Source organism: Stegostoma tigrinum, chromosome 10 (assembly GCF_030684315.1).
Source record: "Stegostoma tigrinum isolate sSteTig4 chromosome 10, sSteTig4.hap1, whole genome shotgun sequence".
In the NCBI taxonomy this organism is placed as follows: domain Eukaryota; kingdom Metazoa; phylum Chordata; class Chondrichthyes; order Orectolobiformes; family Stegostomatidae; genus Stegostoma; species Stegostoma tigrinum.
The window spans coordinates 3,323,074-3,335,126 of record NC_081363.1 but is presented as its reverse complement, the minus strand read 5'-3'; the positions used below and the strand labels follow the sequence as shown (position 1 = coordinate 3,335,126).

The 12,053-nt window shown below is 59.9% G+C and overlaps 1 protein-coding gene across 1 annotated transcript in view; it reads right to left on the bottom strand.

Moving 5' to 3' along the window:
• Positions 1-12,053, bottom strand: part of LOC125455504 (nesprin-2) — a 367,488-nt gene that overhangs the window by 22,498 nt on the left and 332,937 nt on the right. The window contains exons 89-93 of the mRNA XM_059648913.1: positions 10,954-11,102; positions 10,433-10,532; positions 6,634-6,842; positions 3,698-3,898; positions 140-268 (exon numbers count right to left, since the gene is read on the bottom strand). Coding sequence (XP_059504896.1) covers positions 140-268; positions 3,698-3,898; positions 6,634-6,842; positions 10,433-10,532; positions 10,954-11,102 — 788 coding nt within the window. The remainder of the gene's footprint in view (positions 1-139; positions 269-3,697; positions 3,899-6,633; positions 6,843-10,432; positions 10,533-10,953; positions 11,103-12,053) is intronic.

The following is a 12,053-nucleotide window of genomic DNA, read 5'->3' as shown; positions in this document are numbered from 1 at the left end:
GGATTAGTTTGGGGACGGGTACAGGGCGATTGGGGAAGAGAGCCGGGGGGGCAGTGGGATTAGTTTGGGGACGGATACAGGGCGATTGGGGAGATGGAGCTGAGGTCACTGATGCTGCTTGATGATCAATATTGCTTACCATCAGTGTCTTGCGATGCTGTGTCAGGGTGTGCAGGCTGAGTCCTGGGTTACTGAGCTGGACCAAGCCTCGCCGCCTCTCACATTCAGCCAGCCACATCACGAGAGAATGGTTGATACGATGGAAATCCTGGAGCCAGAAACAAAAACCAAACAATCCAATTGGCACAAGGAAAGTCTGCAGCTGAACAAAATTCACTGGTATTTCCTGGGAACAATTCCGACATGGACTCTGACATTGGATCAACAAACTGTGCTGGACCAAACACAGCACCTGCCAGTGAGGCACATGCTGAGAGAACCCAATCCCAAACCCAGCTCCAAACCCTGCCCCGAACCAAGCCGCAAAACCTGCCCCACAACCTGCCCGTAAACACCCTGCTCCAAGCCCAGCTCCAAACCCTGCCCCCCCAACCCGAGTTCCAAACCCTGTCCCAAACCCAGCCCGAAAACCCTGCCCCAAAAACAGGCCAAAAACGCTGCCCCACACCCAGCCCCAAACCCCGCCCCACACCCCGCTCCACACCCCGCTCCACACCCCGCTCCACACTCCACCCCAAACCCCGCCCCCAAACCCCGCCCCAAACCCAGCCCGAAAACCCTGCCCCAAAAACAGGCCAAAAACGATGCCCCACACCCAGCCCCAAACCCCGCCCCACACTCCACCCCAAACCCCGCCCCAAACCCAGCCCGAAAACCCTGCCCCAAAAACAGGCCAAAAACGCTGCCCCACACCCAGCCCCAAACCCCGCTCCACACCCCGTCCCCAAACCCCGCCCCACACCCCGTCCCCAAACCCCGCCCCAAACCCCGCCCGAAAACCCTGCCCCAAAAACAGGCCAAAAACGCTGCCCCAAACCCCACTCCAAACCCCACCCCACACCCCACCCCAAACCCCGCCCCACACCCCGCCCCAAACCCCGCCCCACACCCCGCTCCAAACCCTGCCCCAAAACCCGCCCCCCACCCCACCCCACCCCAAACCCCGCTCCAAACCCTGCCCCAAACCCCGCCCCACACCGTGCCCCAAACCCAGCCCAAAAACCCTGCTCCAAAAACAGGCCAAAAACGCTGCCCCACACCCAGCCCCAAACCCTGCCCCAAACCCCGCCCCAAACCCTGCCCCACACCCAGCTCCCAACCAGCCCTAAACCCTGACCCAAACTGTGCTGCTCGCTCCAGAGCTCGGAAAGGTTCCAAGTGTCAGTAGGAAATGGTGTAACACTCCCCTCATGGTTAATATGAGGCCAGAGAGCAATCTACAGTCTGATTATTCAAAGGGGCATTAAGTATAACAATGGACAGGTTATGCTGTATCTTTATAGAACCTTGGTTAGGCCACACTTGGAATATTGTGTTCAGTTCTGGTCACAACACTACTAGAAGGGTGTGGTTTCTTTGGAAAAGGTACAGAAAAGATATTCCAGGGGGATTTTAGATTTGAGTGAATGTTGGGCAGATGGGTTTGTTTTCACTGGAATGCAGGAGGTTGAGGGGCAACCTGACAGAAGTCTATCAGGTTGTGAATGGCATGATTAGATTAGATTCCCTACAGTGTGGAAAAAGACCCTTCGGCCCAACAAGTCCACACCGCGCGTAGGAGCATCCCACCCAGACCCAACCCCCTAAACACTACGGGCAATTTAGCACGGCTGATCCACCTAACCTGCACATCTTTGGACTGTGGGAGGAAACCGGAACACCCGGAGGAAACCCACGCAGACACGGGGAGAATGTGCAAACTCCCCACAGACAGTTACCCGAGGGTGGAATCGAACCCGGGTCCCTGGCGCTGTGAGACTGCAGTGCTAACCCCTGAGCCACCGTGCCGGCATGGATAGAGTGGGAACATAGGACATAGGACACAGGACATTGAACAGAACAGTACAGCGCAGAGCAGGCCCTTCGGCCCTCGATGTTGCGCCGACCTGTGAACTAATCTAAGCCCCTCCCCCTACACTATCCCATCATTATCCATATGCTTATCCAAGGACTGTTTAAATGCCCATAATGTGCCTGACTTAACTACATTGGCAGGCAGGGAAGGTTCCATGAGGCTTTTTCCCAGGGAGGAGGGGTCAAATACTAGGGGGGGGCTGTGAGGGGGTAGTGGGAAGTATAAAAGAGATGTGTGAGGCAGGCTTTTCATACAAAGGGTGGTGAGTGCCTGGAACGCGCTGCCAGAGCGGGGGGTGGAGCAGACATAACAGCAGTGTTCAGGAAGCACCTGGACAAATACATGAAAGGGAAGGGAATAGAGGGATATGGATCCTGTAAGTGAAGACAGTTTTAGTATGGGAGGGCAAAATGTGGCAGGACCGGCTTGGAGGGCCGAAGGGCCTGTTCCTGTGCTGGATTGTTCTTTATTTTGTCCTAACAGCCTTCCAGGGGGCTCCAGGCAAGCCCTTACTCCAGGGTGTCCTGGTGAAAAGTGATTACAATTCCATTTCCACCCACTGGGGTCTTCCCACAGCTTGGGCCAGTAGGGGTCTCAGGGTGAGGCTGGTAACAGGGTGGCAGCTAAACCCAAAGGAGGGCTCCAAAGTGGAGCAGTCCCTTTGCCTGGAGCCCACACAGAGGCTACGCGGGTCCAGCAAGTTTTGAGAAGATTTGTAGCTCAGGTTGAAGTTCTGGATGTGGAGTTTGCTCGCTGAGCTGGAAGGTTAGTTTTCAGACGTTTCGTCACCATTCTAGGTAACATCATCAGTGAGCCTTCGACGAAGCGCTGGTGTTATGTCTCGCTTTCTATTTATTCAATTGTCAAGACCCCACTTCATCATAGAAGTGGCCCCTCACTGGCCACTGATCAGCTCCATGGGGCTACTACTGAGCTAGCACACCTCGACGTCCTGGCTCATTGACTGGAGCAAAGAGACAGAAGGACATCAGGCCCGCCACCATCACCCCCTGCGCCACCTCCCGGCACCCACCCTGACGGGAGAACTTTCATCGCAGATTGTCAGTCTGTCACTGCTGCTCAGCATCAAAGAAAATATTTATGCCGTGCTGCCATTCAGTGGTTTACAAGCGAGTGATTTACATTAAAACAGATTCACTGTTGCCTCCTGCAAGGATAAAGGTAGCAAGATCCCACACAGCAAGATTCCACAGGTGGCGAATGGGAGCAGTTACCAGGTAACTGTGAGGCAGTCCTGCTGCTTTCCATTAAAGTCAGCAAACACTGACAGAGCTCTCCCTCCCCTCACCCTGACCCTACACCCATTCCCCTTACTCCACCAATAACCGATTACCTCAGGCTGGGCCAGGCTGATTCTCAAGCCTGACTCTGCAACCCCTCCATCACATTTTCCCCAGGTTCTTCCATCCATCAACAGTGAGCCTATTAGCACCCTCATTCACCTGACACTGCATCGGGGGGGGTTGGAGTTCACAGGGTCCCACCGTTAGCCTACCTGGCTCAGGGTTAGGGATTGGGGGGGGTCCCACAGTTAGCTTATCTGGTGGAGAGTCAGGGGTCAGGGGGTCCCACTGTTAGCCTACCTGATGGAGAGTCAGGGTTCAAGGGTCAGGGGTCAGAGGGTCCCACAGTTAGCCTCACCTGGCAGCCAGTCAGGGCACTCCGCAAGGATGCTCTCCATTGCTCCAGTCTCTGTGCTGTCCTGTTCCAGTTCCCATTCACCTGGTGTAGTTTCGCCTGTAGCTCCTGGGCCTCAGCACTGTCTGTCTGCAGGAACTCCCGGCTACTCAGGTTGGCAGAGATGACCAGGGCTTTATACTTGTCAAGCTCCTTCTGGATGTTCTGTGGCAACGAGACTGAGTTTAACCCAGAGCTGTGCAGAGCCCAGGGACAAGATTCATATTCACAGACTGTCAACACAGGAGTTCTCGGACAGCTGTGAAAGGTCTAAACCCAGGATCCTGGCCCTGACACCCCCTCCCTATCTCTGTAACCTCCTCCCGGCCCCTACACCCCCTCCCTATCTCTGTAACTTCCTCCCGGCCCCTACACCCCCTCCCTATCTCTGTAACCTACTCCCGGCCCCTACACCCCCTCCCTATCTCTGTAACCTCCTCCGTCCCCTACACCCCCTCCCTATCTCTGTAACCTCCTCCATCCCCTACACCCCCTCCCTATCTCTCTAACCTCGTCCAGCCCCTACACCCCCTCCCTATCTCTGTATCTCCTCTGTCCCCTACACCCCCTCCCTATCTCTGTAACCTCCTCCAGCCCCTACACCCCCTCCCTATGTCTGTAACCTCCTCCAGCCCCTATACCCCCTCCCTATCTCTGTAACCTCCTCCGTCCCCTACACCCCCTCCCTATCTCTGTAATCTCCTCCCGGCCCCTACACCCCCTCCCTATCTCTGTAACCTCCTCCGTCCCCTACACCCCCTCCCTATCTCTGTAACCTCCTCCATCCCCTACACCCCCTCCCTATCTCTCTAACCTCGTCCAGCCCCTACACCCCCTTCCTACGTCTGTAACCTCCTCTGTCCCCTACACCCCCTCCCTATCTCTGTAAACTCCTCCAGCCCCTACACCCCCTCCCTATCTCTGTAACCTCCTCCAGCCCCTATACCCCCTCCCTATCTCTGTAACCTCCTCCGTCCCCTACACCCCCTCCCTATCTCTGTAACCTCCGCCGTCCCCTACACCCCCTCCCTATCTCTATAACCTCCTCTGTCCCCTACATCCCCTCCCTATCTCTGTAACCTCCTCCTGGCCCCTACACCCCCTCCCTATCTCTGTAACCTCCTCCATCCCCTACACCCCCTCCCTATCTCTGTAACCTCGTCCAGCCCCTACACCGCCTCCCTACCTCTGTAACCTCCTCTGTCCCCTACACCCCCTCCCTATCTCTGTAACCTCCTCCAGCCCCTACACCCCCTCCCTATCTCTGTAACCTCCTCCAGCCCCTATACCGCCTCCCTATCTCTGTAACCTCCTTGGTCCCCTACACCCCCCCCATCTCTGTAACCTCCGCCGTCCCCTACACCCCCTCCCTATCTCTATAACCTCCTCTGTCCCCTACATCCCCTCCCTATCGCTGTAACCTCCTCCTGGCCCCTACACCCCCTCCCTACCTCTGTAACCTCCTCCGTCCCCCTACACCCACTCCCTATCTCTGTAACCTCCTCCGTCCCCCTCCATCCCCTCCCTATCTCTGTAACCTCCTCCTGGCCCCTACACCCCCTCCCTATCTCTGTAACCTCCTCCATCCCCTACACCCCCTCCCTATCTCTGTAACCTCGTCCAGCCCCTACACCGCCTCCCTACCTCTGTAACCTCCTCTGTCCCCTACACCCCCTCCCTATCTCTGTAACCTCCTCCAGCCCCTACACCCCCTCCCTATCTCTGTAACCTCCTCCAGCCCCTATACCGCCTCCCTATCTCTGTAACCTCCTTGGTCCCCTACACCCCCCCCATCTCTGTAACCTCCTCCATCCCCCTCCCTATCTCTGTCACCCCCACTGGCCCCTACACCCCCTCCCTATCACTGTCACCCTCACTGGTTCCTATATCCCTCCCTACCTGTATGTGCTCCCTCTGGCCTCAGAACGTGCTCGGATTTTTGGGGTTCTCTCATTTCCTTCCCCGGCTGATGGTGACTGTGCTGTCAGCCCATAGCTCCGGAATTCCCTCCCGAATCCTGTCCTTCGCTCCCTCTGGTTCTCATTCTCTCTCCCGTCCACCTGCCACCTTCCTAATTATCCTCAAAACTCGTCTCATGGAGGGAGCTCTCGTGTCCTGATCAACTGGTTCAGGCTTGCCGTGACTGAGCCATGAGAGCACAGGAGAGTTTTAACTCGGGCCTCCTGACTCACAGGTAGGGGCACTACCTCTGCACCTCAAGAGTCTTTTGAATGGTGTCTCTTTTTGTTGTGAGCTGGCATTTCTCGTGGTAGTTTGACATAGCCACAGATTCACCCTGCTCTGAACTATCCTCCGGGAGGCCCTGCCCCTATGGAAATCGCTGAGTTCCCTGGACAGGAGCTGCAGAGAATTCATGTTCTCCAACACCTGGGCCCTCGGATACCCACCCCTGGCCCTCACATACACATTCCTGCCCCTGGCCCTTGGGTACACACCCTCCCGGCCCTCGCGTACACGTCCCCTGCCCCCGCGCCGTGGGTGCACAGCCCCGGCCCTCGCGTACACAGCCCCAGCCCTCGGGTACACACCTTCCAGCCCTCGTGTACATGCCCCCTGACACCGGCTACACGTTCAGGGCCCTCAGGTCCATGCTCCCTGGGCCCTTGGATACACACCACCCAGGCCCTCATGCACACCACCCCCCCCACCGGCCGACAGGTGCACAACCCCAGGCACACTCCCCCCACCCCAGGTACACACACACCCCCCCAGTACACACCCCCCCCCCCCCCAAGTACACACACCCCGGGCTCTCGTGCACACGCCCCCAGCCCCCAGGTACACGCGCCCACCCTCCCCCCTTGGGTAAGCGCTCCCTGTGCACTCGGGGACATGCCCGCAGCCCCCGCGTACACACGCCCGCGGCCCCACGTACTCACTTGCAGTCCCCGCAGTTTCTCCTCGATGGCTGCAAGCTGGGGTGAAGGCTGCAGGCCCAGGGCCTGGTTGAGGGTGGGTTCGATGTGGGCCAGCCACCAGGAGATATCGTCCAGGTCGGAGTTCAGCTGCTGCCATTGCTGTAAGTTCTGTTTGATGACGAGCTCCTCGCTCAAGGCCTTGGCATTGAGGAGGCGCCAGTGGGCAATGCCTACAGGGGGCAGCACAGAGACACCGTCACACACGGCATGGGGCGGCTCACACAGGGCACGGGGGGGTCACACACGGCATGGGAGGGTGGGGGGTCACACACGCCACGGGGAGGGTGGGGGGTCACACGGCACGAGGAGGGGAGGATCACACACGGCACGGGGAGGGGAGGATCACACACGGCACGGGGAGGGTGGGGGAGGTCACACGGCACAGGGAGGGGAGGATCACACATGGCACGGGGAGGGTGTAGTCACACAGGGCACGGGGAGGGGGGGTCACACACAGCACGGGGGGGTTCACACACGGCATGGGGAGGGAGGATCACACATGGCATGGGGAGGGGGGTCACACACGGCACGGGGAGGGGGGGTCACACACGGCACGGGGAGGGGGGGTCACACATGGCACGGGGAGGGGAGGTCACACACGGCACGGGGAGGGGGGTCACACAGGGCACGGGGAGGGGATCACCACAGCACGGGGGGGTTCACACACGGCATGGGGAGGGAGGATCACACATGGCATGGGGAGGGGGGTCACACACGGCACGGGGAGGGGGGGTCACACATGGCACGGGCAGGGGGTGACACAGGGCACGGGGGGGTTACAGAGGGGAAGGGGGTGGGGGTGTCACACAAGGTACGGGGACAGGGGGATCACACATGGCACGGGGGAGGGAAGGTCACACACGGCACGAGGAGGGGGGATCACACATGGCACGGGGAGGGGTGGGTCACACATGGCACGGGGAAGGGAGGGTCACACACGGCACGGGGAGGGGCGGTCATACACAGCACGGGGAGGGGGGATCACACATGGCACGGGGAGGGAGGGTCACACACGGCACGGGGAGGGGGGGGTCACACACAGAACAGGGAGGGGAGTCACACACAGCACAGGGAGGGGGGGTCACACACGGCACGGAGGGGGGGTCACACACAGCACGGGGAGGGGAGGTCACACACGGCAGGGGAAGGGGCGTCACACACAGCACAGGGAGGGGCGGTCACACACGGCACGGGGGGGTCACAAATGGCACGGGGGGGAGGGTCACACACGGCACGGGGAGGGGGGTCACACACGGCACGGGAGGGGTCACACACGGCACGGGGAGGGTGGGTCACACACAGCACAGGGAGGGGGGTCACACACAGCACAGGGAGGGGGGGTCACACACGGCACGGAGGGGGGGTCACACACGGCACGGGGAGGGGAGGTCACACACGGCAGGGGAAGGGGCGTCACACACAGCACAGGGAGGGGCGGTCACACACGGCACGGGGGGGGGTCACACACGGCACGGGGGGGAGGGTCACACACGGCACGGGGAGGGGGGGGTCACACACGGCACGGGGAGGGGGGGGGTCACACACGGCATGGGGGCAATCCCTGTGTGAGGGAGAGATGGGGAAATCGCTGTGTGAGGGAGAAGTGGATCCCCATGTGAGGGAGAGACGGGGGAATCCCGGTGTGAGGGACAGGTGGATCCCTGTGGCGGGGAGAATCCCTGTGAGGGAGAAGGGGATCCCGGTGTGAGGGAAAAGTGGATCCTGGTGTGAGGGAGAGGTGGATCCCGGTGTGGGGGAGAGTCGGGGAGAATCCTGTGCGAGGGAGAAGGGGATCCCTGTGAGAGGGAGAGGTGGATCCCGGTGTGAGGGAGAAGGGGATCCCTGTGTGAGGGAGAAGGGGATCCCTGTGTGAGGGAGAGGTGGATCCTGGTGTGAGGGAGAGGGGGATCCCTGTGTGAGGGAGAAGGGGATCCCTGTGTGAGGAAGAAGTGGAACCCGGTGTGAGGGAGAGGTGGATCCCGGTGTGGGGGAGAGACGGGGAGAATCCCTGTGTGGTGGAGTGTCGGGGAGAATCCCTGTGTGAGGGAGAAGGGGATCCCAGTGTGAGGGAGAAGTGGATCCTGGTGTGAGGGAGAGGTGGATCCTGGTGTGAGGGAGAGGTGGATCCTGGTGTGAGGGAGAAGGAGATCCCTGTGTGAGGAAGAAGTGGATCCCGGTGTGAGGGACAGGTGGATCCGTGTGTAGGGGAAGACGGGGAGTATCCCTGTGCGAGGGAGAAGGGGATCCCTGTGAGAGGGAGAGGTGGATCCCGGTGTGAGGGAGAAGTGGATCCCGGTGTGAGGGAGAAGTGGATCCCGGTGTGAGGGAGAAGTGGATCCCGGTGTGGGGGAGAGACGGGGAGAATCCCTGTGTGAGGGAGAAGGGGATCCCCGTGTGGGGGAGAGTCGGGGAGAATCCCTGTGTGAGGGAGAAGGGGATCCCGGTGTGAGGGCAAAGTGGATCCCGGTGTGAGGGAGAAGTGGATCCCGGTGTGAAGGAGAGGTGGATCCCGGTGTGGGGGAGAGACGGGGAGAATCCCTGTGCGAGGGAGAAGGGGATCCCTGTGTGAGGGAGAGGTGGATCCCTGTGAGGGAGACGTGGATCCCGGTGTGAGGGAGAGGTGGATCCGTATGTGAGGGAGAAGTGGATCCCGGTGTGGGGGAGAGACAGGGAGAATCCCTTTGTGAGGGAGAAGGGGATCACTGTGTGGGGGAGAGACGGGGAGAATCCCTGTGTGAGGGAGAAGGGGATCCCTGTGTGGGGGAGAGACGGGGAGAATCCCTGTGTGAGGGAGAAGGGGATCCCTGTGTGGGGGAGAGTCGGGGAGAATCCCTGTGTGAGGGAGAAGGGGATCCCGGTGTGAGGGAGAGACGGGGTGAATCCCTGTGTGAGGGAGAAGGGGATCTCTGTGTGGGGGAGAGTCGGGGAGAATCCCTGTGTGAGGGAGAAGGGGATCCCGGAGTGAGGGAGAAGGGGATCCCTGTGAGAGGGTGAGGTGGATCCCAGTGTGAGGGAGAAGGGGATCCCTGTGTGAGGGAGAAGGGGATCCTTGTGTGAGGGAGAGGTGGATCCCTGTGAGAGGGAGAGGTGGATCCCTATGTGAGGGAGAGGTGGATCCCGGTGTGGGGGAGAGACGGGGAGAATCCCTGTGTGAGGGAGAAGGGGATCCCTGTGTGGGGGAGAGTCGGGGAGAATCCCTGTGTGAGGGAGAAGGGGATGCCGGTGTGAGGGCGAAGTGGTCCCGGTGTGAGGGAGAAGTGGATCCCGGTGTGAGGGAGAGGTGGATCCTGGTGTGAGGGAGAGGTGGATCCCGGTGTGAGGGAGAATGAGATCCCTGTGTGAGGGAGAAGTGGATCCCGGTGTGTGGGAGAGGTGGATCCCAGTGTGAGGGAGAGGTGGATCCCTGTGTGGGGGAGAGACGGGGAGAATCCCTGTGCGAGGGAGAAGGGGATCCCTGTGAGAGGGAGAAGGGGATCCCTGTGTGAGGGAGAAGGGGATCCCGGTGTGGGGGAGAGACGGGGAGAATCGCGGTGTGGGGGAGAGACGGGGAGAATCCCGGTGTGGGGGAGAAGGGGATCCTGGTGTGAGGGAGAAGTGGATCCCTGTGTGAGGGAGAGACGGCGGGTTGGGGGGAGAATCCCTGGCCTTGCTGAGGGACACTCCCGTTTATGACACCATCCTGTGAATAAACACTGGGGAAGCTCTGAAGCTGTAAGGCTCACTGCCCAGTGACTGACAGAGTCTACAGTAAAATTCTTACTTGCTGGCGTTTGCTCAGAGTCTGCGAGCTCTGGCTGCTGCGATATCTCTGCTCGCCTGGCACTAACTTTGTTTCCGGAACCATCTGACTGCAGTGACGCCTGGAAGAAAAGGAGCAAATTCATCCACCATTTTACAAGGAGCGAAGCAACAGTGCAGCACGGACCCACCCAGAGCTCATCGACATGTGCCCTGGTGGGATTCGAACCTAGGTCCCCAGGACATTAGCTGAGTTGCTGGGTTAATCGTACAGCGATGGTAACACTAGGCCCCATTTGATTCGATGACATGATTCCAACAACAGGGAGTCTAATACACTGCCTCTGACAATCAGAGCTGGGAAGCGCCAGAGTGCTGGCTGTAACATTGCCCAGCCTCACTCCCTGCCAGATAAACAAACAGGCTCAGTCCGTCGCCTGTAGGTGGGTGTGGGGGTGAACTCTCTGTGGTACTGAGCAGAAGGAAAATGCCCCCTTCATCAGCCGCAGCCCTCAGTGCCAGCTCCCTTCCCCGGGCACTTACATAGCTGTCACCATGACTGCGGTCCAAGCTTTGGCCACTGCTAGGCACATGCTGTCCAATGGCGATCCCCGTCTGCTGGTACTGACACCTCCTGCTGCCCTCGGGGCTGGGGGCCGGGTGCCAAGGGATGGCATCGGGACCCACGTTCCCTGTGAGTGAGAGTGAGAGGATGAGAACATGATTGGGGCGGGGAGTTGGGGGGAGGAATGGCGGGAGACGGAGAGTGAGATGGAGAAAAAGAGTGGGATGGAGAGGAAGAGTGGGGTGGAGAGGAAGGACAACTTGGGGGGAGAAGGAGAAGGCGAATGGGTGGGAGGGGAGAAGGAAAGTGGGGAGGGAGGAAGGAGAGCGGGTGGGAGGGAGGAAGGAGAGCGGGTGGGAGGGAGGAAGGAGAGCGGGTGGGAGGGGGGAGAAGGAGACGGGTGGGAGGGAGGAAGGAGAGCGGGTGGGAGGGGGGAAGGAGAGCGGGTGGGAGGGGGGAAGGAGAGCGGGTGGGAGGGGGGAAGGAGAGCGGGTGGGAGGGAGGAAAGAGAACAGGTGGGAGGGGGGAGAAGGAGACGGGTGGGAGGGAGGAGGAGAGCAGGGAGGGAGGAAGGATAGCGGGGAGGGAGGGAGGATAGCAGGAAGGGAGGATAGCGGGGAGGGAGAAGGAGAGCTGGGAGGGAGGAAGGATAGCGGGGAGGGAGGATAGCGGGGAGGGAGGGAGGATAGCAGGAAGGGAGGATAGCGGGGAGGGAGAAGGAGAGCTGGGAGGGAGGAAGGATAGCGGGGAGGGAGGATAGCGGGGCGGGGGAAAGGAAGGATAGCGGGTGGGAGGAAGGAGGAGGGTGTTAAGGGAGAGTGTGGGTGGGGTGAGAGAATGGGAGAAGAGAGAAATGGGGGTTAGAATTGGGGTTAGGGGGAGTGGGAGAGATGCGAGATTTAGGGAGAATGTGGAGGGGGGAGAAAGACAGGGGGAGGAGAGATGACGGGGAGAAATTGACAGAGAAAGGGAGGAAAAGGTGTTAGGGTGGGGCCAGCAGTGTGTAACAAATGAGCTGGAAATCAGGAACTAGCAGCTCTCTCACTGGCAGGTTAACAGTGAGAATGATCCTCACACA